We start from the raw sequence: 26,176 nt of genomic DNA on the forward strand, positions 1-26,176 counted from the left end.
AATAAAGTGTGAGTGAATTAATTAGGTTATAGACAGTGGCGGAGCCAGAAAAATTATAAAGTCTGGGCAAAAATTTAAAGATAGCAAATTCATAAAATATGGATAAGTGGTGAAGGCACGCAATTTCTGTTAACATGTCAAAAGTGCCAAAGAAATTAGGAATCATTTCCAGTCAAAAGAACATAAGGCGTGCGTGACCTAAGTCCGCGATATCCCTGTTTGAAACAGAGAGACAGACAAGCCAGAAAGTAACCAGAGCAGAGACCCAATTGGCAGAGTATATTTCTACATTTTACTAAATCCATGTGAGGATAATGTCATATTGAACACAAACATCTTATTAGTGTGCGTTTGGATATATATATATATATATATATATATATATATATATATATATATTTGTAAAATTAATTTTGAATCAACGTGAATTTACGGAAACGGGAGTTTTGTAGTAACATAACTTTTGTTTGGATAACAAATAATATTATCACACAATACTGTTTGAAGTTTGAACCAAGAGTTGCCATTTATCTGTACACTGTAATGCCATAATTTGATGACTGAGGCCACATTAGGATATCCAGTGACCTGCCAAATAGAATGTCATGCAATAGATAAAATTATAATTATTATTAGAATATTCTTTGATAAAAGTGGAGAAAAATTTTAAGTTTTTATTCCATTATTTGAGAAAATAAAATAGGAAGCAAATTACTAAACAATTAGTCAGGTTATTTCATTTCACAAAATTTTAAACAATTTCAAGAAAATATAATAACTAATAAGTGAGATGATGAGGAAAAAAGAAAAAAAAAATAGAAAGGAAACAAGATGGAATCGATTTTTTTGATATAAAAAGTAAGTAAATCTTTACAATTATCCTTTCATGAATACAACTATAAAAAACAATGCATAATAGCAATGAAGAACAAACTTAAATTCCTATGCATCTATTTCAACCCTTCACTACTAGACTTATCTTAGTGGATTAAAAAAAAATGATTTGAGACAACATTTCCATGAGCAAGGGAAATAAAAAAAAGAATAAGAAATAAAATAAGAAGGCATTGGAACTATTTGAGCTTATCTTTTTGAGCATCTTAGCTCTGAAAAACGTGAAGAACGACTTGTATGTGCTAGTATTGCAGTTACGTTAATACAGCCCATTAAGAGCCCGTATACCACAAGTTCAATCCTCGGTCTTCAGAATAATAGCCCAAAATATGCTGTTACAACTTACAACTCAAATAATTTTTCACTTTTACAATTCACTTCTCAACTTACTAAGTATGCCCCCCTTTTTTATATTTTTTATTGTAAAAAATATCATTTTGTATAAAAATAATAAAATTCCTGTCTATGTCTTTGGGCCAGAGCCTGGGCAATTGCCCAGGGTAGCCGGGCCTTGAAACCGCTTATGGTTATAGACTTCCCCAAATTAAGACAAAACTGTAAAATATGAATCCACGAATACATTAAAGAGGGTTGATTTTTTTTCTTCCACTTTAATTAATTAGGTTATAGACTTCCTCAAATTTAATTTTATTTTTAGTGAACTTTTTTAGACTTGGTGTGTAAACAGTAATGAGTAACACTTTGATCATCTTAAAATCTTAAGAAAAAAAGTTTAGATTTAACTTAATCTTAAAAACTAGTTCGAGTAAGAATTATTTCTCATTTATATATTTTAATTTGATTTTTTAATTTCATACGACAATAGCTATCAATCAACCGGACGCTTAACAAACCATAAAAAAAGAACAAATTCCTTAGATATCATAATAATTAGAATAAAAAAATTCAATCACTTATACTTTCCATAAATTTTGTGTTTTAGTACCTAAAACTCTAATATCATGTAATTTAGTCTCCGAAATTTTAAAAAAATAATTAATCTTTGACTTACTCCTCAATTTGTGCACTTTTTTTTAACTTCAAGTTAGTAAAAAAGGATTAAAACATATTTTTTATAATAACTAAAAGTCATCAAATTTTATAATAATTATATATAAATATGTTTATAATATAATCTCAATAAGTAAATATATAAATAGATCAATTAGACTTATAATCATGCATATAACTTATAATTAACCCATCAATACTAAAAAATACACTATTAACATCAATTATTAAAAATTTTCAACATCGATTATATATATATATATAAATAAAAAACAGACGCATATATATATATTGAATTAAATGATGTCGTGTGATCTATCATCTATATAACCAATCTCACTTAATAAGGTTTGATTATTGTTGCTGAGAAACTATTTTTGGACTTGGTTAATATTAATCATATCCTACTAATATTGCGTTTACTTGAGTTTAAACTTATTGCATGAGATGTGAATGTTTAGAAGAATTTATGAAAATAAATTATAATTTATATAAAAATAAGTTTAGTTTATTTTTTAATTATAAAAATAAGTTATACACAAACATATATTACTTATATGATAAATACCTCTTTATTAAGTGTTAGGTTAAAGATTTTTATTTTTAATAACTTAAAGATTGATTTAATAAAATATTTTTTTTGGTTGAAAAATCATGTGCAGCCTTGAAGTGTGGTATTTTATGGCCCTGGTCCTCTTCGCTGGATATTTAAAGAATGCAGAAGTTTCGGTCGATGCCTTATCTATCTGGTTAGTAATTGATTATATAAGTAAATATAGCACAGATCTTAGTAAATGATGGCTCACCAGTCCCTCTTAACGTTAATATTGGTCGATCGGTTTGGTTGGATTATGGAATATGAAAAAGGAAAAAAAATTAAGAGAAAATTGAAAAATAAAATATAAATTGGATTTTTGTTTGTTGAAGTCAATTTATTTTTTCTACTTTTTCTCTAATTAAATAAAAAATATTATTATTCATTTTTTTCTACACCCAACTAAGCATATTATCATAACGTACTGCAATTCAAACCCCCAGTTTCATTACCAATTATTAGATATTATATCCTTCGATCGATTTTCTCATGTCTTTCTTCATTTGATCCAATTTTTAATCGATGTTAAAAAAATTTAAATATATAAATAGATCCAATTTTCAACATCATATAAAAATAAAAAACAGACGCATATATATATATATATATATATATATATATATATATTGAGTTAACTAGATTATTTTCAATACTAATAATAAGTCATTTTATCCTTAAAAAATATAATATTATCAATCTAATTCCTCAATACTAATACGTATTTTCAATACTAATATGTATTTTATTATTAAATTAGCTTTTGAATATTATAATTTAATGATAAAATAATCTTACAAATTTAACAATAAAATTAATTTGTTATATTTTTTCATATTTAAAAATTAATTTGTATTTTTTTCATCTTTTAAAATTGTATTTATCACCATATTACAAATTTATGGACGAATTTAACTATTTTAACTCATCCCAATTTTGAAGGAGGAAGAAATATGATTTTTTATATGGTTTCCACTTTCCTGTCATGGTTTGGAATTTGAATCGTACCTTGTAACGGTGATATTGATCAACTGCGATATCTCCATTGCTTCTGTCATGTATTTTATCTGCAGGTTAAATATTTATTAGTATTAGATTAATTATAAATTAACTATCTTAAGTTAAAAAATTATAATAATATGTTTTAAAAATAATTAAGAAAAAATATTATTTAGACATTTATATAATAATTATAAAATTATTGAATCATATTTTAGATAGAAAAATATTTTTTAAAGATAAAAAAAGGAATGCATAATTGACCAGCTATCAAATTTGGATTGCTTTGTAATTATTTTTAAACTTGAAGGAATCTTAATCATAAAAAAAAAATATGAATAGTATACAAAAAGAAGAGGTCGTAAAATGATAATTCTAAACCATTTGGTTAGATGCTGGATTATGTGTTTTGGGTGAAGGACAATAGGAAATGATAGAAAATAAAAAAAAAAAGAATAAAAATGAAGAGGAAGAGGAGGGAAAGAAAAGAAAAATACTATTAAAATGAAAAATGACTATCAATAAAAAACAAGAGAAAAATAATTTTACTAAATGAATATTAATTAAAAGAAACAGCTAAAACTTTTACTGTAATAAATAATGAATAATTTTTTCACTCTCTTATATTAAAAGAAAAGAAAAATATAAGTCCCAAGTAATTTTTCTTTTTATAATTAAACCGTTCTTACTTTTTTTTATCTATTCTTTTCAATCATTTTCACTAGAGATGCAAATAGAGCTTAACGGATTAGATTTTGAAAATAAGAATCATACTTTTCATGTCTATACGGATTTAATTACTATGATCCAGTCTTTAATGACACTACTAAATATGATTGGCAACTTTTAGAAGATAAATATGTACAGCTTCATTGTATATATATTTTTAAATGTATAAAAAAATAGATAAATATGTTTTGTACTATATTATCAGATGAGATTAAATAAGCAATAATGACTTTGAATTTTAGTTAAATTAATTTTTTAATATCAATTTTCTCACAATCAATAATATTAAAATTTGAGTTTTTCTTAAAATTGAAACCAAATGAATTGAACCTTGCAAAAAATTATATTATATTTCCATAGATGATTAATTAGAAAAACTATGATGAATTATAAGCTTAATTAGTTAACTGAATCTATCTATTTTTTCCTAGTTAACAGAAAATACGATAAAATAAAAATAAAACAATTATTTTATCAATAAATAAGAGGGAAATATAAATAGGAAAAGTGTTTTCCCTTCTTCTACTTGATATTGATATTGATAGCATTTTGATAGTTACAACGTTAAATCCAAAACCTTAATTAGAAACTTAGAATCTTAGATCATTTAACTAATAGACTTTAAGAAGAGAGCGGATGCTGTCCCAAAAATAAAGCTTTGTGGGAAGCTGCTTCGATTGAGCGAAGAAACATCGAGATTCGAGAATATATAGGTGCAACTCATGCTGCTAACAACAATACCCTATAAGTAAGGATAGTTTTGGAATTAAAGAAAAAGCAAATGATGTATTGAAAAACACTAGGTGCAAGAAGAAAATTCCCTCCTTGCTTCTCTATTTTTAACATAAGGAATCCAGATGATTTATTTAGTACTGCAGTGTTGCTGATGTCACCAAAAGATCGACATGGAAACGTGACCTACACCCCAATTATTGGAGCAGGGGGAACCTAGTAATCATTTCCAATTTTAATTTGAATTTTCTACTTCAATTACTTAAGCATATGAATTATTCTAAATTCGTTAATATTGTCTTTGATTTTTAAAATAAATAAAAAAATTCTATTTGAATTAAACTTTGCAAAGAACCATCTTATTTCCAACATTATGTTGACGAGTCCGACTTAAAGCGTGCAAATAAACATACACCAATTTATCCACGAGTAAATGTCTAACTCTTTGACTCTATTTGGTTTAAAAGATGAAAATTAAAAAGAAAGAGGGAAATAATAGTAAGGAAAGTAAGTTTTCATCCTACTTTGCTTGGTTAAAAGTAAAGAAGATGATAACCATTTTCTATTTTTCTTTGTTTGGTTTATAAGGAGAAGGAAGAGAATTTAAAAATTAATTACTTTCACACTCCTATAATTTTGAATTTCAAAAACTTAAATAACACTTGAAATGTTTTAAAGAAAAAAAATAGTATAAATACTAATAGTGAAAAGTGTTTTTTTATTCTATCATTCGATTACACATTAAAATGCATAATAAGTTTGTTAAATTTAATATATTATAGAACTACCATACGTGTAAAACAAGCATTTGCAGAAGATTAATAATCGTTCTTAAAGAAATTAAGTAGATACTTCTAAAGTTCACCAGTCTTGGCACATGATGGACTTTTTATGCACCAAATTTCTTGTTTTTATTATTAATAATCTGGACTTATTTAAACTGCAAATAGCCTCTTAAGCATACAAATAGAGTGCTAAATTCTTCTAACAAGTGTCATTCAAGGTCCATTTGCTTCTCATTCTTACAAAATGACTTCAAATTCAGAGGCTCGCACTCATGAATGTCATTTGAATTTTCCTTTTATCTTTGAAGCTCTAAGATAAAAGGACTAATACACTTTTTGTGTGTTGGGGAGGAGGAGGGGGGGACGACAGGTACTGCAAATGGTAACTCAAAACTCAAAACCGGGTTTTAGACATGTGAGAATAATACAGAAAATAAGGTAAAGACTTGTGTAGTTCTCTGCAAACTTATAATTAGAAGCATCATTTCATTTAGTGGACCTTGGGATGATCTGATGATGAAAGGAGAGGGAGCATAAAAATTAAATTGAAAGTCAAAGTAGAAAAGATTAAATTCGAAGTGTTACAGCATTATAAGACAACAACCAGCATTGTAAACTCTCAAATTCATGATTGAAATAAAGAAAAAAGGAATTAATGATAGGGTATCACCAAATGCAACCCCTCAAATCAGACTCACCGAGGAAAAAGGAAACTAAAAATGGGAATAAAGAAACAAAACAAGTAAACAAAATAAATGATACTACGCCTCACTTCCTATCTTCTCATGAATTTTGACTGATAATATGGAAAAGGAAGAAAGCTATTGCACAACTTTTACTATCCTTACTTGCACTGCACACCTGCTTCAGCAGCTCGACGGGGCGTGCTTTTGCGCCTGCTTCCATTATGCCTAAAACCATTGGCCTTTGTCAACTCATCAGTGGTGCTTGTTCCATTGCCAATGCTATTTTCTTTCTCAACTGAGTCTAATTTCTCTTTTACCTGTGAGTTTCGCTTTCTTTTCCTTCCATTTTCAGTTGCAGTGGGGCTTTTCATCTCTTTGTAAGCGGTTCCATTCTTAACATTGTCACTGTCGTCTTCTATTTTCTCTACCTCTTCTTCATCAAAGTCGTCCTTTAGCGGTTTTTGTGGCCTCCCTCTTCTCTTTTGCGTGGGAACTTTTTCATCCTCGCCACTCGCTGGATCCTCAAAATTGGCAACAGTTAGTTTTTTACCCTTTCCTCTACCTCTACCCATGGTTTTAAAATCCTTGGAAAATATGTGATCATGCAAACAAGGATATCTGCAAAAAAAATAAAAAGATGGGCACAATGGCACATAATATAATGTTCAATAGAGGTACAATAGGATTCTTAATCAGCTCAAATTTAGTCAGGTTGGAGTAGCTTCATTAGGAGAGATAGAGGTAAAGTCATTTATCCAACAAACATATGCATAAAGAGGTAAAGTCATGACTAAAAAAGGCTTGCGCAAACTCAAGCTTAAAAGCCTCCAGAGCATTAACTAAAAAATGAATATCTGATCCGAAATAATACAGTCTCCCATTTTATTTTATCTAGAAAGAAAAAGACTTTTCCTACCCAATTGTTCTTGCACTTGCACACTTCTATTCACCTAGAGCAAACCAGTAAACTGTATTTACAGGGTTTGATATTTCAGAGAAACAATCCAAAATTCCAAATGCAAAATACTCCATTTTTTTAGCACTATAGAGTATAGAACAAAACTTCAGATTGGTCTTTAAAAAAGCTGAAAGCCAGGTAAAAGCGATGCATCTTCCCAAAAACTATTTAAAAAAAAAAAGAAAAAAAGATTAGGGTATATAAGAACACAACAAGAGAAAATGACAGTTCAATGAAATTGTAAATCAATTGAGAAATAATGAACAAAATAAGTTTCTAATGTTGAACATAAAGAATCTGCAGAAGATTCATAATAAACCATGAAAGTAATAAGCTTGTAATAGGAAAGAAATGATAACAATCGAAATCCACAAAATTTTCACCTTAAACTTTCGAACCCCATAAATCGAAAAGCACTAAAAACAAAACCGGGCAAAAGAAACGCATATTTCAATCCAAAATTCAGCTAAAATAAGAACAGAAAATAGAAAGAAATAACAAAAAATATATATGTAAATACTAACCAGAAATGAGGATACAAGGATTGGCATATCCAGCATGAGACTCAAGGAATGGAATCTGCTAAAGCCCTCAAAAGAAGAACTCTAGAATAAGCAACAACCAGAGAGTTATTATCTATTGAGAAGCAAGTAGATTCGAATAGTAAAAAGCTCAAAAACATAAAAGATTTCAAAAGGGTAGAAGAAAAATAAAAACACAAAGCACTATGATCTGAAGATGAAGAAGAAATAAGCAATACCCAGATGATGAAACATTGAGATTGAGTAAATTAATAAAGGATTGGGCTTTAGAGAGTTTAAGCTTCAATGAAAGAGTGTGGCTTGTGAGAAACAACGGGCCAAATGAAACAGGCGAAGTAGGGATAGAAAGAAAGAAAGAGGAGCGTTGTGTTTAATAGATATTTGTTTGTCTATTGGTTCTTGACTCTGTGACTCTGTACACTGAGGTGTATTATTTATTTATTTTATGCTTATATCCGTCAGTGTAAAGCGTGAACAAAATTAAATCCCCAGGGCCACTTTGGTAATTTGAAACCAAAGTGCTTATTTAGATAAAAAAAAAAAAAAACCGTGTACCATGTAACAGCTACATAGAAATTTAACCGCTAGTGCTTGTGTTCCGTGCTTACGTGTGTTGGGGTCTATATAGCTTAAGTTGAGTCATGAATGCATGTCGAACTCCGAAATGCAGATTGCATGGTATCGTATCTGTAGTGTAAAGTGTCTCCCAACAACGATAACTGAAACCTAGGTAATTGGAAAAAGGGACATTCCCTACAAACAATTAGCTACTACTGTGTGACGCGAGCCATTGCTATTAGGGACATAGATTATTGCATTACATCATCGATAGCAATGTGATGTAAGTGGAATTGAGAGTGTTTATGCGACTTGTTTATTCTAATGGTAACAAAAAAACATTATGGGAATTTGTAAAGCGTATTTCCATTTTGGAATTAGATTTGTGGTCTCTATTCAATTTTGCTCCTCATAGGTGATAAGCAAAATCATTTTTAACAAGTGACTGAATTGACGTTACTTTATTCATAATATATATACACGTCTTTACACTATACAAAATTAAATTATTAATATGATGTGGCGATATAATAAATTATTTAGGTTATAAAAAAATATTCAGACTGCATGTGTGCATATTTGCTAATTATATATGTGAAGATTTAAATGGTATGGGTGCAGAAAATTGTAAGAATGACAATAGAGACGACAAATGAGATGAAAATGTAAATTTGATTTTTTCAACTCAAACGTTAGCTGGAGTTTTGGGCTGATGAATATGAATTATTACCCAACCAAGTGAGGATCTTAGGGCACACTGACGTTATATATATATATATATATATATAATTCACTAAGGGAATATTTGTTTTACAGGTAGATTTTTTTTTAATACTGGAAATACAAGAGAGAAAAAATCCCGTATTTATCACAAAGTAATAAATTAACTAATTCTGGATATATATTTTACCACATAATATTGAAGCTCTCATAATAGTTACTTACTACGAAGAGACTTTCTTCTCGTGCCTTAGTATAACTCATTCTCTCTCATTCTCCCTTGCTTTTTTTTTTTTAATCTCATGGATGGTTCCAATCACCGATCTTTTCTCTCATTTTTCTAATTTCCCCCCAATAAAGCTTAAAAAATCCAACCTCACATTCTCGTTGTATAAAATAAAATACATTTTAATTATTAGAATAAAGTGATTATGTTATATATCTTACAAGATATGAAATCTGATAATAATAGGCTAAATAATAATAAATCATAAGTAAATCTTATACACGAATTTTCCTAACTTTGTACTATTTTTTGTTTGTGTGTGCGTGTGTGCGTGTGTGTGGTTGAATACAAAAATAAAACACCCAGTTCAAAATCTGTTATTTTTAGGTTAAATGGACTGTTTGAAGACAAGTTCACCATTTTTTTTGGACCAATAAATCGGCCCACTTGTTTAACTATGGCCGTAATTCAGTCACGATTTAAATAATAAAAATATGGTATTTTTATTAGCTCGGTAGAAGTAATAAATAAGCTTTGAAAGGATTATGTCTTTTTAATTCTTTCATTATCTTTTCAGAATTGATGTTAGCCAAACTAATACCTAATTACAAATACAAAATCATGGGTTGATCAAATGATACGATATAGCAGGATCCTTGTTCCTCATTGTTTTGTTGGGCTCCTAAACTAAGCTACAAAAATGTAGTTATAGATTATTGTAAATAACACAGACACAAAAAGAGACCTTTTTTTTTGTGTGTGTATATTTTTACTTTGCTCAATAACAGATACTAAAAAGAGACCATTCTATGTGCAAATGTGAACAAAGTAAATATAACATTTTACAGTATTTGGATAATTAATTGGCTATTTGTTTAGTTGAAATAATCAACTAACCAATTTTGATTTAATTAAAGTAAGATTATTTTTACTTGATAAGAAACATCAAATTTTATTCTTAACAGGGGCGAGCCATAAAAAAAATCATCTAACAATTATATTTCATTATTTTTTATACAATTTTTCTTTATAATTTAATGTTCCAATATGTTAAATATTTACATTAATAAACCACCGGAACACAAAACATCTTTTTTATATGTCATGGAAATAAATTAATGATTGAGTTTATATTAATTTTCAACAATTTTCTTTTCAATGTACACTAATAAATAATCAATAAATATTTTTTCTTTCATTTTATTACAAAGTAGTGTTTGTTACTAAGATATTAACTCACTACTAATATTATTCTTGTGATGTTTCTCTCTTTCAACTTTTGACTCTTGTCAATTTTGCAGGCTCATGCAACTCACTACTAATATTATGTATTTTTTTAAAATTATAATAATCTTCAATCAATCAAATAACCTTGGTTATACGAGATTTAAAAAATAAGGATTCTTTCAACAGTAAAAAATAAAGTTTAACAATTAGGTATTAACAAAAGAAAAAAAAACTAATTATATAATAACTAAAATTTGATGAGATATAATATTTAGATAAAAATTTCTTTAAAAAATAAAATTACTATTGATTTTATAATTTAAAAAAGTTGGGATAAAAATTAATTATATAATAACTAAAATTTGATAAAATATAATATTGAGATAAGATTTCTTTAAAAAAAAATAAGATTACCATGTATTTTATAATCTAAGAAGAAGTTTAGAGATAAAAATTAATTATATGATGAAATTATAATAAAATATAATATTCAGTTTCAAATCAATTTTTTTTACTATTAAAGCAATATAGTTCAATTGATTAAAAAAAGTATGTGTGAGTGTTACAAATCTTTTAGTATTGTTTTTTATTTTTACTGATAAAAGAAATCATATTTTATATTGAATAAAAATTAGATTTTTTTATAATAAATAAATAATAATCTATTTTTAATTGGAAAAAAAAATCAAAGAAACCAAGTTTCCGTCCTTTCCGATAGATATGTACTTATATTAAATACTTTAAAAGTAAAATTTTATCATTTATAATAATTATATTTAACTCCAATAGAATTGTATTTGGTGAAAATTATACGTATAATATATTTTTTTTTATAACAATCAACATCTTTATTTCGAAAGTTCAAGAACAAAGACGATTAGAATCAGAGGGAAGAAGAGAAAGAATTGAAGCACTCAAGTCAAACTTCATTTTCAAAATTTTGAAATAGTCAGGCAGAAAAGTGTTCTTAAGTAGAATAAAAAGAAATGCATGTGAAGCAATGAATCAAATGCAGATAAAGGCCATCAACAATTAAAATAAGAGAGGAAAAAATGGAAGGAAAATGAATGGAACAAAGACTAGACACGTGACTAAGCCGAATTATTGTTTTACTAAATGTTAAGAAATCCTACATTTGCATTTCCGGTTATAATTGTGTCTAATATCTCTGACATGTTCCCAAACTTATTGAATTTTAGAAATGCAATTGTTACCTAAGGACTCCAGACAATATCAGAAAACATAATGTTAACAGACATTCAGAAGGTCTTGTAAAGAAGGTACATCCACATCTTATAATTAAGAAAGTGTAGTTAAGTTCACACGCTTGTTTGGCTTTTGGATGTCAGCAAAGGCATTCTAGTCCTTACCTTAATCCCATGTTATATCTTAATTTCTGGCCCTAATATAAAATTTCCATTCAAGCTTTTGATTACTTATCCGGAACAAGAATAAAAATAAAAGCCAGAACAAAAACAAAGGAAATGAAGCGGAGAAAGCATCAAGCAATTCAGGGACGTCATTACTGCAAGAGCAGATGATTTGCCAAAAATTTCGTTTTGCTTTTAAGTTGAGTTATTTTTTTTTTCTTTTATCATGCGTGAGAGTATTTATTAATTTATCAATGAATAATTTCTTTTAAAAATTATATTTAATCATTTTTATAATTTTTTTTTCTGTTTAAGAATTCTAAGTGTAATTTCACTTTGATCATCCACATATTAGATCACATTAAATTATTTAAAATTACATTAAAATAAAAATTATTGTATTTGTTATTAAATCTTTACAAATTTTATCGTGTGATTCTTTTCCTAAATTCATACGTGTTTTCAGCAGGTCTTTTTGTAATCGATTTGTCTAAAAATGTGTACTCATGTTTGTCTACCTAGGCAAACATTTGATGACATTGTCATCTTGCTTCTTTGTCTAGGCGTTATCCAAGTTAGCTCAAGTGTGATGAAACATTTATTCTTATGTAAAAATTAAATTTGAATAACTTTTGTGTTCAATAAAAACAATTTAGAACACTAATATCCTAATAAATATTGTTTTACCTCAAATTTGCAAATGCTTACTGTATACACCAAGTTATGCAAAGTTTTTGTAGTTTCATTCTTCTTTTTTTTTTTTTCTGTTATAACTTGATGCGTTTTTTGCTTGAACTAATCAAATTCAATTCGATAAAATAAAACTAGCAATTAAACTAGAACAATCTCAATTCACATCGACAGTGTGTTTATAATTCCATTCTTGGACATATGTACCCACCCTGACATATAGCAGTATCATTTTGTCCTAATCATTCCAATTTCATATGCTCAAATAAACCAAAAGCACCAACAGATAAAAAACCAGTTTATCAAAACATAAGAATCGTGGAATATTTGTCCACGACAAAGACACCTGAAAGCCTTCCATAATACAAAGCAACATCAACTTGAGTCTTTCAGTTATCACAAATGGACACATGTCTAGCTATATGCTTTCAAAAGAGTGGAAAACATCGATCAACCTATAGCTACAGCATTTGTTTTGATTCTTGCATCAAACGAATTTATCCCAGTTGCATCTTCAACTTCAAGATTTAAATTAATTTGAAAACCAAAGCCATTTGATTGGATCAAAAGTTTCGATAGGTTTTTAATACTTAGTAACTTTAATTTGATGATCCCTTTTACCCAGCCTGAATACATGCCCCAAGTTTTATATGTCACGATACAACACGACCATTGATTCTCTTTTTGTTTTTGAAGTCGCTGCGGAATCAAATGTATAATCAATCTGGTTCTTATACAAGTATTTTTGTTCTTGTCATTGCAATTTGGTTTTGACTAGTATTTTCTTTTTCTTTTTTACCGACTCTTGTTTACATTTTGTTGGTTAACAGGTCAAAAGAATGAAAAGGAAGAGAGAGAGATTGGGTACATGAAAGAAATGCACCCTTGTAAGATTATGTTAAAATTTTGCATTAAATGTAAGATAAATATTTTTTTAAAATAAAAGAACAAGTGATCAAATTTTTTTAAAATTTAAATATGTATTTGAAACGGATTTCTGATATACATGCAGTTACAATTTATTAAGTCATCCAATTAATATTAATATCATAAAAGAATACTGAGAGCATATTTAAATTTTGAAGATAAAATCTATATTTAAAATTAGTTTATAATGTTTAGTTACTCCTTACTAAGCCATTCGATTATAATCATCATGGTTTGAATTATTTTAGAAATTAATAAATTTATCATACATGAATAAATATAATTAAATAAAAGTATAATTTTTTTTACTATCAACACATAACCATTTTTAAAATAATCAAAATTAAAAAGAATTATTTTCTATAAGAATCAAAAAATTAATTTGTATCTGAAAGTGTACCATTTTATGGATCATGCCACTCTTTATGAAATTTAATCTCTATCAATTTGAAAAAAATATAACCTAATTGTCTCTACAACATTTTGGGCAACTTCCAGTTTTGCCCACGAAACTCTTTTCCTTCCATGTTACTGCCTATTAATTCCTATCACACCTGCCACAATCACAATCTTCAGTATTATTATAAATAAAAAAGAAATATTTATTTATATTTTATCACCGTAATATTATTGTTCCAATTTCCAAACCTCTAGTTAGTTGTTAGGAGGAGAAAGGATCAAAAGGAAGAAGCATCACCATAAAGCAAGACACTTTTTTCCTCTTCATTCCTTCCTTCACCTTCTTCGTTGCTTGCGGTGCCCTAGATTTTCTCTATCCTTTCAATCGTTCCCGAATTCCCTCCCGCTAGGGTTTCCCATGGATTCCGAGGACGATATGCACGACGCCAACGATGTGGAGTCCCTTGACGACGATTTCTACAGTGGCGAGACCGAGGACGCTCCCATGGATTACTACAGTGACTACGACGACGAAGCTGACGATTACTTCGACGATGCTGACGATTCTGACCGGGTTGAGTCTCGCCGCCCTGAGGTAGGTCTTCTCCCCTGCTCACCATCGCTGTCTCAATTGAATTTCTGTTCTCTGTATTGTTCAGTTGAGCTGTGCGTGTTCTTGTTGCCTGTTTTCACCAACTGTGAAGAATTGAAGTAATTGGACTCTTGCGGTGGAGGATTTTGCTGCACTCAATCATGGATGTAAAGGGATACCGTTGAAGCTTTATGATTGATTCTTAATAAATTTTTGGAACTATACTAGTGTGTGTGGTTGGTAGGGCAGGAATATGTGCTTAATTGATCTTGATAAGCATGCTGATAATAGATTAATAGTAATAATCATTTGTTGGATTCACTCTTATGGATATATGATCATATGAGTGCTGTAATTCCTCGTCCAAGACATACGGTGTTCCCATGTTACGTGTGTCTCTATTTGTTTCTGCAATCATATTATCCTTATCTGATTGACGGATCCCTGTTTGGATTTCAGCAAAACTTTACAATATTGAGGGAATTGGATATCCGGCAAAGGCAGGAGGATGACATAGCTAGAGTAGCGGCAGTTCTTTCCATACCGCGGGTTTCTGCGAGCATCCTACTTCGTCACTACAACTGGTAAATTTGTCATCTGTTGACCTTGTATTGGCTTATTTTCCATTGCAGTTTTGTGTGATATGTAAAGCTTTGGATCTTTAATTGTACTGAAGGAGAGTGAATTGGTAATGCAGGAGTGTTAGTAAGGTGCATGATGCTTGGTTTGCTGATGAAGATCAAGTCCGGAAAACAGTTGGTTTGTTGGAGAAGCCAGTTTTCCAGAATTCTAATACTAGAGAGGTGAGACATGGTTGTTTGGGCTTTAAAATAGGTCTACTAATGTTGAAATTTCTTGTCTTATGCTGCTTGGACTTCATTTAATCTTCAGTAATTGAATTATCTCACATTTTTCCCTCTCTTGTGGTCAGCTTACTTGTGGCATCTGTTTTGAAATGTATCCTCGTGCACGGGTTGAATCTGCTGCTTGTGGCCACCCTTACTGCTATTCATGCTGGGCAGGTATTACTTGTGTATCATCCTTGTGTTCTTTGGTGGCTACAGATACTATCTGGAATCGTTAATAAATCATGGCTTGCTCTTTTGCTTTTTTTTTCTTTGGTTATAGTGCCAATACATGTATCATTTAATATTATTTCTTCATTTTGTTATATCATGTTCTTATGTTCTTATATCCTTTGTGACATGCTAGGATATATTGGCACATCAATTAATGATGGTCCGGGATGTTTGGTGCTGAGATGTCCTGATCCCTCTTGTGGTGCTGCTGTTGGTCAAGATATGATTAACCTTTTAGCATCTGATGAAGATAAAGAGAAGTATGACCGTTACCTTCTCAGATCTTATATTGAAGACAACAAGAAGGTATGTGGTAGATATTGAATTTGGACATCGATAATGATGGTAAAGGTATTTAGTACCTTCTCAGATCTTATAGTACTGCCAATTGCAGTCTTGTATTTGATTTGTTGACATTTTTTGCCCAATTTATGCATTCACAACTCTTCATGTGTTGATTTGAGTATTAACCACAATATTATCACCTGGGTACATATGGCTATGAATTCCTAAAATTTTGTGATTAATGGTCCATTAGTTCAATACGATGTTACCCTACCTTTATGGCTATAGATGGGGTTCTATACTTAATATTTTTGACATCTTTCTCTATTTCAATGTCTTACTGGCATAATTATCTTATTTCTTCTGCTCTCTCTGTTCTGTGTAGACCAAGTGGTGTCCTGCTCCAGGTTGTGAATATGCAGTTACTTTTGATGCTGGCAGTGGAAATTATGATGTATCTTGCCTCTGTTCATATAGCTTTTGCTGGAATGTAAGTTATATATGGATTGTTTCAGATTTTTATAGCATTGCATTTTAAAATATTTATATTCTGCTAACTATTGTGTTTTGGATCTACAGTGCACAGAGGAGGCTCACCGTCCAGTTGACTGTGGCACTGTTTCAAAGTGGATTTTGAAAAATAGTGCTGAATCTGAAAACATGAACTGGTACAAAATATATATTGACATCTGTAGATACTATTTTCTTGCCTATAATCCTTTGGGACATTTTATTTAGTGTCTGCTGTGATGTACTGATTGTCCCTTTTTTTTTTTTTTTTTTGCTCAGCAAAAATAATATATTATAATATAAAATAGTACCAGGGGTACTAGTTGATACAGCTAAAAAGTCATGTCATACGAAAATAGGATACAGACATATAAATCACAACCTGAAAAACCCACAGTACAGATAGGGAATGAAACTAGACTATATTCCTAAACTGATTGTCCCTTTTTTAGTTGCCATAAGAAATTATAATATTTGATGCCTAATTTATGTCAAGGTCAATGAGTTTGCTGACTTATTTTGAATGGCTCTAGCTCTGCCAATGCCTTCTTATATGGGCTATATGCTAGAATTTGTCTTCAACTGAATCTTGATAAGCAGCTTACACCAGGGCTTATATAACTTAATTACACAACACTAAAGATGAGCAAAATTATACAACACTGTTCAAATATAAAAATACTCCTGGTGTTTAATTATATTGAGATGTATTTATTCTTGTTAAGAAATAGGACACAGGAATTGAGGGGGTAAAAATGTTTGGGATTTTTTTTTCTATTTCTGCCAATTCGTCCTCAACTGTACTCGAGAACCAAGCATAGGAACAAACTTTGGACAACTTGATTACCTACTATTTGTGAGATAAGAGTATATGAAAAATATCTCACAATATCAATTTATCTTAGAGTCTTAGACTATTGTATAGTATCTTAGATGATCTCTTAAGATTGCCTTTCATATTTTCTACTACTTCATGATTTCTTTCCTTAGTTGATTTGATTGATTAGGTTTAAGAGTATAAATACGGATCAGTGTTTTATATTTTTAATTTCAGTTTACATCTTTTTCATCAAATCAAAGTGAATTTTTCTTTTCTACCTTCTCTAAGTAAATCCTCATAATTTCACAATGACTTATGATTTTGTCTTGTGAGATTGATATTGAACATTTTGTTTATAATGTACGGTTATATACCAATTGTGTAATATATTTCAAGCTATTCTTCATTGTTTCTCTGAATCGTATGATTTAATGTCCTTTGTATACACTGCTATACTGTTATTTTTTGGAGATTTAGTCTTGAGGCCCTGAGCTAACTGTTAATTTAATGACTTTCAGGATACTTGCTAACTCAAAACCATGTCCCAAGTGCAAGCGACCAATTGAAAAAAACCAAGGGTGCATGCATATGACATGTACTCCTCCTTGTAAATTTGAGTTTTGCTGGTATGTTTTTTTTCCATGATTATTTTGCTTGCTTCCATTGTTTTTCTTCTTCCTTTCATTGGGATGAATGATACGTTTATATTTGCGCCTTTAGCATGGGTAACAGCTCATTGTAACTCATTGACAAGTGTACCAATTCGTCTTAAGTAGTAAAATTTACTCGGAAGTCCAAGTGTCGAATCCATATGGACTTTGTTTGTACTTGAGTTGATGTATACCCAATTTGCAAGCAGAAGATAAGGAAGAAGAAAGAAGGAATTGAAAAATAAAAGTAAAAAATAACAAGATTAAATGTAAATGATAACTTCAGAATTTAAATATGTTAGGGCCTAACATGCTTAACTACCCTTGATGCAATATTAACGTGTTTATCTATTTAATGTTATTTCAATTTCCACCCATATCTACTACGATACTCAACATTGACCCCTCATGATAAAGAGCCTAATTTATCTATTCTTTCTCCCAAATTCTTTTGCAAAGATAAAACAGTAAATTGCATGAAGTTTGGAGATGTATGCCTAGACAAAACAAGATCACTCTATCCCTAACAATGAGTTGTTTAGATGCTCTTTCTCAATTCTTTAGAAATTATCATTTTCCAATATATAATTTCTAAACAAATGCATGGATGATCAGACCATACTATACAATGAAGAGCAAAAAATAGACAATAGAACAGAAATTGCATTTAATAGATAGTAAAAGAAGTTACATTACAGGGGTGTTGGCTACTAGGCTCCCAACAGAGGGGGTTTAACCTCTCGTTGTCATGAAAGACTTTACACTTTAGGGGTTAATGTAGATAGAAGAAGAAAATGGATGGTAATAGAACGAGGGGAGAATGGCTAGAGAGAGAGGGATTTTCCCTAAGAGAGATGCTTAGACTTTGGGTGTATTCAATAGAGAGTTCTTAGTCTTGGTGTGTCTTTCTCCTTTGCTTTCTACTTCTTTTATAGGCATAAGGTAACTTAAAATTCACGCGATCCCGCGCTAAGCGGGCTTTCTGGGCTTAGTGAGTATGGCGATGATCACGCGCTTAGCGCAGGATTTGCGCTAAGCGTGCCTTTGAGCTTCTTCGTGGGCCTTCTTTGCGCTAAGCTTGCACTGACCCAATCTTCAACTTTTTATTCAAGTTTTTACATCAATTCTTTTGAATCTTACTAGTCAAAAATTAAAATAATATTAAAATCCTCATTATTTCATTAAAAACAACATTATAGTAGAGGAATTGTAATCATTCTTAAGTCAAAATTGACTATCAATTAAACTCAAACTTCGCAGTTATCACTCATTATTTTCAAACAACTTGAGCTTGTGAGAAGTTTTACTGAACTTGATATATTTCTATCTACATAGGCTATGCCTTGGTGCATGGTCAGACCATGGTGAAAGGACTGGTGGATTTTATGCTTGCAATCGTTATGAAGCAGCTAAACAAGAGGGAGTGGTAAGGGAATTAGAAATACTCTACTTCATTGGTTCAGGTTTCATGATACCATTAACCTACTGCCCCTGGCATATATTTTGATAACGATATCTTCTTCTGAACTAAATGTTGTTGCATGTAGTATGATGAAACTGAAAGAAGAAGAGAAATGGCAAAGAATTCATTGGAGAGATACACACATTATTATGAGCGGTGGGCCAGCAACCAATCTGTATGCACTACTCCATACTTTTCCTATTCAGTATCGTATATCTCTATTTTTTTATATACAATTTCCAAATTCTTCACAGTTTAATCTTTAGTTTGCTAGAATTCCTTTGGTGTAAGAGTATATAATTAATTTTCTCTTTCTTACAGTCAAGGCAAAAAGCTCTTGCAGATCTACACCAGATGCAAACTGTTCATGTATGTTATACATACTTTTCTTTTTGTTTTCACCCGTCTTCCCCCCTCCCTCCTCTTCCCAAAGTTTTTGTTTTAGCTTGTGTGTTATTTTGACAACTGAAGTGAACTGCACTAGGCAAATCTGTTTTCTAAGCTTGTTTTCCAACATTCAGGAATAATGGAATGTGATGTTGCAAATTTTAATTTTCCTTGTAATAAATCAGTAAAGTAAAAATGTTAAATTATTCATTCTTTCATTGTAATAAAGAATTGAACCTTGGAATAATTTTTTGTTATATAATTAAACTGACTAAAAATAACTAGCCCAGGTCTTAACCTTTCCAGCATTCCTCATAGTTGCAATTCTTTTTTTCTTAAAAACCATTTTGCTTCTTTCTTAAAAATATAACTTCTGCTGGATTGCTTAGGCACTTTCTTGCATATAAGTAGAGCTTAATATCTTTTTCTAGGAATTGTAAAATTGTCTAGTAATTGCCATTTTTCCTTTGGCAGATTGAGAAGCTTAGTGATACACAGTGCCAGCCTGAATCACAGCTTAAGTTCATAACAGAGGCCTGGTTACAGGTAAATGAAGCTTATAGTTTTGGAGTTGGTATAATAAATTATAAAATTTGTATAATTGTTTTATGAAGCTTTTACATGTTTTTGGACTGTGAGTAGTCAGTTTTTGTTCCCTAGGGCACAAATGACGTCACTGTTAATTGAACTGTTTTCTGAAGGTGATCATATGGATGTTTTTGACAGTTGTAAAATGGAGGGCTTTATAATTTCTATTTCATGTTGGCAGATAGTTGAATGCAGGAGGGTGCTGAAATGGACATATTCATATGGGTACTATTTACCGGAGCATGAACATGCTAAAAAACAGTTCTTTGAGTACTTACAAGGTTTTATTCTTCAACTAGAATCTTAGTTTGAAATGTCTTGCATTTGTGGCAGTTCCCCTACAAGCGATTTTTTTTCCCTACAGGTGAGGCAGAATCTGGTTTGGAGAGACTTCATCAATGTGCTGAAAAGGAACTACAGCTATTCCTGAATGCTGATGGCCCATCTAAAGAATTCAATGACTTTCGCACTAAACTAGCTGGATTGACCAGGTAGATGTTCCAGATTTTAAGTATTCCTCATGCTGTCTTTTTATTTATTTTTTATTTTCTTGTGTTGTGATTGAAGTTTGACTTTAAATTGGTTATTTAACTTATGTTTTCCTCTAGTTTCTTTGTAAAAGTGACATGCTATGAGCATCTTATTTTGGAATTAGCTGTGCTAAATCTACAGCCTCAAGTTGGAATATGGTGATGACAAAAATACATTTTGTATATTACACATACTCCAAAAAAATCTATTCTTAGTGTTTAGTTTCTGGGGATTTGTCCCCTCCCTCTCCCCCCCCCCCCCCCCCAATGTATATATCTCCCGTATGTCAATTCTCTTGGTCTATCAATTTGGTTTCAGTAGGACATCATTATTGATCCTTCCCAAATTGTGTTGTTTGGTTTCTAATCCTTTTGTTTTGGCAGTGTGACTAGAAACTACTTTGAGAATTTGGTTAGGGCATTAGAGAATGGTTTGGCTGATGTGGATAGTAATGGAGCTGCTTCCAGCAAAGCAACGAGCTCAAAAAATGCTGCTGGGAGCAGCAAGGGGAGAGGTGGAAGAGGAAAAGCGACTATTCGAACTATATCCAGCAGAATGACTGATGATAATCATTGGTCTTGTGAGCACTGTACCTATGCCAATGTTAAGTCTGCCACCACATGTCAAATGTGCAATCAACAGCGTCGATGAAACTTGGATCCTTCATTAGAAATACATGTCTTCTGCCTAAGGCCAATGCACCAAAAGCTGAAATGGAGTCCTTACTTTGGTTATATCATATGCTGGCTCCTTTTTGTAATGCTATTTACTGTGAAAGGGGCTTAAGTCGCTTAAGAAGGGTTATCCTGCTTGCACTCCTATTGAATACATCCCAATTTAATGTATATAATGTTTTATCATTAAAATTTTCGTATGGGGTTTCTGCAACAGGCTTCTGTAACCGAATATCTTATACAGCACATGCCGGAGATGAACACAAATGTGCTTGTTTGTATCCTGATTTCTTCTAGTAAATCTCTATGCAGCTTCTTTAATTTACCTTGAGTCAGTTGTGTATAAGCTTTGGGTTGGTTTTTTTTTTTTTTAAATGTCCGACAAATAAAGGGACTATTTGACAAATACCATACATTTTTGTCACTCAGATTTATAGCACCTGTGAACTTTAACTGGTTGATTTTTAGAAAGCTGATTGGTGAAGTTGTTAAGAGGATCCAAGCTTGCTCAGATTCCACAAATCCTGTGACTGACAAAACAACAGCAGGTTTAGTGACGGAAGAATAGTCAATAGTTAAGGATTCAACTATATATAGGAAGTCAAAGTTGTTGACTTTGAACTTGAAAGTTTTATAGTTTGGAACGACCTATGTCTAGTTAATGGCCCAGAGGCTAATATTAAAGACATTGACAAAATCAGGAGTCTTAAAAATTATTATTTTTTAAATTAAAATATATTCTCACTATTTTTTTTTTTTACTTAGTCTATCCATTTTATTTGGTCAATTTTTTTTTGTTCGAAGCATCATTTTTAGCATTTTATTAATGTTATCCTCTCTTTTCTCTTAAAATCAGGCATATTTAATCCATATCCTTCCTCCATATTCTTTCTCCTCTTTTTCGTGGTTCTCACTTGTGCGATTGTTCTATTAAGGGTACGTTTGAAATTCTGTTGGGAAGGCTGGGAACGGACGTTCAACAATGGATCTTCCCCCCTTGTTCTCTGAATGGCTGCTAGATTTGTTTCGTAAGGCATGCTTCAGCAAATTGATCGGGGAAAAAACTTGCACCAAATTGTACTATTTCTATCCCTTGGTCGTTGTGTCTCGGGAATTATTACTGTATTAAAAATATATTGGCGTGAGGCGAATAATGGTTTGTTTGATTCACCGTTTCATCACTAGAACAATCCAACACGAGAGAATGATCGATGTTCGTATTCTCGTGCATCGAAAAATGGGATAATACTTTTCCAAACACGCTATAAATTTTTCAAAATAGGCCTCTTACGGCTCCGTATATACCTCTTGCTCTCATATATGCTTTTGTATTATCGTAGAAATTAAGAAACTGATCAGAAACTCTAATAGCATGGACAGTCGTGAATTGGATAAAAATTATACATATACACAGTGAAATAAGTAGTCCCGAATAGAAAGAAAGAAAGAGAGCTGAAATATATTGAAAAGTGAACAAGATGCATATGTTGTATCTCAAATCTATGCCTTCCTCAATTTCCTTCCATCTTGTTCTGAGTTGTTGACATACTTTCTGTGAGAATCGGGGGAAGTTGCAATCTTGCAGCATAAAAGAGACTCCTTTGTTGGACCAAGGGGAATCCAAGGTTAACAGGAAGACAGAGAGTAAGAAATAAATGACGTGAGGGACTAAGGATTGAGATGGGTGTTGGAGGTTATATGATATAATGTTAATGTAGGGAAGTGGAGCGTGTTGAAAGGGTGTGAGACAGAGATATTGTAATAAAGGACAGAAATGATTAAGGTTATTTGTACCTGGCTCTTTATTTGCCTTTGCTTAAAGACTAATGTGAAATTCCAATTCCAACCACGTTCATGTTCATGCATACAAGATACAACTATAAGAGCGCACGTGCGTGTGTATGCATGTCCCTTCATCGTGTGTATCAGAGAAGCACTGAGAAAGAACAAGCCAATGTTATTCAAACTCAAATTAGTCAAATCATTAATGATCATAAAAAATTTCTTACTAATTTTGTATTTTAATTCAGGAATTATACACACAATATATATTTGTTCAAATCAATTAAATCATTAACCATGACATTATGAAAAACTACATCTTTTTAATAGCTTTTTAGTATTTTTTTAAATGTTACTTGAAATATATTTTTATTAAATATTGACTTTTAATTTTTAAATTTTATATTTTATTTTATTTTTATCCTTAATATATTTACTCATTATTTTTAATATCTTTTTTAAAGACATCATAATTTTGTTATCTTTCCTGTTACTTCAATAACTAATCTTGTTAAATACTTACATTTAATAAACTAATTTTCAACTTTCAATTATTCATTAACCTTTCACTTTTTTAACTTTTAATTGAATTTTTAGTTAATTTTATCTAACACAAGGGATAATCTAATTTAAATAATTTTTCAATTTTTAACTGATTTTTTAATTAATTTTATCTGACACGACAGATATCTAATTCTAAACAATTTTGCTAATGGTGGAATGTTCTTAATAGAAAGTCTAATTATGTTTAGCAATTTCAAGAGTTGATGTATTTGACAATATACATATCGATTACTCTCAATTTTTTTAAACAGACAACAAAAGTTGTACCATTCTTACACCTGAAATAATGACAAGTTCTTTCGGATTTAACTTCTTTACTGTTCATTTTCATGTTGTTTCTCTGCTCTCCCATCAAAATAACACCTATGTTAATATTTAATAGTGACATTTAATTTTAAAAATCATAAAAGTTGTATGATTTTAAAGGGACGGGATAGAAACAACATGGGAAGGGACAAAGAGAAAACATCCAAATTCTTTCTCTTATAGACCGATGCATCAAGTGAAGTGCTATCAATACTTATATATATATATATAGCATTAGGAAATAATTCAATCTTCATTAAATCATATATTGCATAACATATAATGTGTATCTTCTCTAGCATATTTTAGGTCTCTAAGAAAGAGACGTAGTTTCCTATTAATCTCCATATTTTTGGAATTTTTTTCGTGACCACACAAAAATGACATGGAAGATATATATACTTCATATCCTATCCTTTCTAACTATACCTTAGAAGTTAGTGAGTGTCAAACAAATTATAAATGTAAATGTTAGAACAATATATTAATGATTATATTTTATAAAATTTCAAACTATTTCTCAGGACTAATGACCTTATTTAGTATATTTATAATTATTAAAATATATTGTATCGATGGATTTCCTTAATTTCATTTTTCATTTTTTTTTCTAGATCATAAGTATCTTGCATTAGAGACGATCTTATTCGAGTCAAATAAAATCATTATGGACAAAAAAAAAATTTCCTCCAAATATTTAATACAATTATTTGCCTAGAACTCAAATCTAAATCTTTGGTTAAACTGAAACAATCTCACTCTAGTTTATAAAATCTTAAACATTCATTTGTATAATTATTTCATTAGACATTTTGCCTTTTAAAAATCATAAGACAATACTTAAATTTCTTTTCCCATATTCAAACACATATATAACAATCGCCGAGGTGTAGACCATAACTGATGTGGGGTTATTCTAATTTAATTAGAGATCTTGGGTTGGAGTCCTAAATATTTAAATGCTTAGAGAAAGAGTTTTATCACCCATAATAATTTTATTTGCCTTGAATAAGATTGCCTCCCGTGAAAAATAACTATTGTTTATGAAATTGTAAGAGAAAAATAGTTATGTAATGACCGTGTAAATTTTTTATACAGTCGTTCAATTATAACTCATCATTATGTATAATAAGCTTGTTGACTTTTAAAATAATTTAAACGATAATATATGATTGAATCAGATGTAAAATTGTTTTACACAATTAATACATAAATATTAAAGTCAGATTTTAATATATATATATATATATATATATATATTATTTAATACTTTTTAATAAAATATTTACTATAAATATACATATAAAAAGTCATACATATTTAATAAATACATTCAATATTTATTAAATTTAATAAATATATTTTATTTTTCTTTAATTTAATAAATACGTTATCTTTAATAAAATTACTAAAGGTAGTTATGTATTATATTTAATAATACAATAATTTTTATATAATTAGTAATTAATAAAATTATATATTTAATAAATACAACATGCTAAACTCAATTTTTTTTGACAGAATTAAAAATTAGGAGAAAGGGATGGTGTCACAATCAAATATATTAAATGTTTTTGGGCTAAAAAACCTTACAAGTACTTATATTTTATCTAATTTTTATATCTAATCTCATTTTTTCAGAAACACAAAATAAAGTAAAATGAAGTGTAAATTAGTGCGGTTTCCTTCCATAATAATAAAAAAGAAGAAGAAATTGGTGCAGTTTACTTTTATGGACTAATTTATTTTGTTTCGGGGATTAAAAGGCACTAAATCAAATTGTAAATGATTCTATCTCAATATTGGATGGATTTGGAAATAATTAATCTTGGAATTTATTTAGAGATAAGTATTTAAGTAAGAGTTGTTTACACTGTCATGCGATCAGATATTCTTACTTA

The 26,176-nt window shown here is 30.0% G+C and overlaps 2 protein-coding genes across 2 annotated transcripts; one reads left to right on the top strand and one right to left on the bottom strand.

Moving 5' to 3' along the window:
- Positions 1 to 6,248: 6,248 nt before the first annotated feature.
- On the bottom strand, positions 6,249 to 8,334 carry LOC114373807. Its single transcript, XM_028331353.1, has 3 exons — positions 8,147 to 8,334; positions 7,911 to 7,991; positions 6,249 to 7,046 (listed from the first exon to the last, which is right to left on the bottom strand). The coding sequence occupies exon 3, from the start codon at positions 6,998 to 7,000 to the stop codon at positions 6,587 to 6,589; it is 414 nt and encodes a 137-aa protein (XP_028187154.1). The 5' UTR covers positions 7,001 to 7,046; positions 7,911 to 7,991; positions 8,147 to 8,334; the 3' UTR covers positions 6,249 to 6,586.
- Positions 8,335 to 14,217: 5,883 nt separating this feature from the next.
- On the top strand, positions 14,218 to 21,954 carry LOC114376461 (probable E3 ubiquitin-protein ligase ARI7). Its single transcript, XM_028334591.1, has 15 exons — positions 14,218 to 14,640; positions 15,097 to 15,221; positions 15,335 to 15,440; positions 15,569 to 15,659; positions 15,850 to 16,022; positions 16,387 to 16,491; positions 16,581 to 16,669; positions 17,850 to 17,957; positions 19,317 to 19,407; positions 19,529 to 19,618; positions 19,765 to 19,812; positions 20,305 to 20,376; positions 20,600 to 20,699; positions 20,783 to 20,909; positions 21,333 to 21,954. Exons 1-15 carry the CDS (start codon positions 14,464 to 14,466, stop codon positions 21,598 to 21,600), a joined length of 1,770 nt encoding a protein of 589 aa, XP_028190392.1. The 5' UTR covers positions 14,218 to 14,463; the 3' UTR covers positions 21,601 to 21,954.
- The last annotated feature ends 4,222 nt before the right edge of the window (positions 21,955 to 26,176 follow it).

Source organism: Glycine soja, chromosome 11 (genome assembly GCF_004193775.1).
Source record: "Glycine soja cultivar W05 chromosome 11, ASM419377v2, whole genome shotgun sequence".
NCBI lineage: Eukaryota > Viridiplantae > Streptophyta > Magnoliopsida > Fabales > Fabaceae > Glycine > Glycine soja.

Bases quoted from the DNA above. Each gene is read 5' to 3' on its own strand.
- LOC114373807 (XM_028331353.1), bottom strand. From the start codon at position 7,000: ATGGGTAGAGGTAGAGGAAAGGGTAAAAAACTAACTGTTGCCAATTTT.
- LOC114376461 (XM_028334591.1), top strand. From the start codon at position 14,464: ATGGATTCCGAGGACGATATGCACGACGCCAACGATGTGGAGTCCCTT. The intron at 15,441-15,568 runs GTGAGACATGGT...TCTTGTGGTCAG, and splicing joins AGAATTCTAATACTAGAGAG to CTTACTTGTGGCATCTGTTT. The intron at 19,813-20,304 runs GTATGTTATACA...TTCCTTTGGCAG, and splicing joins ACCAGATGCAAACTGTTCAT to ATTGAGAAGCTTAGTGATAC.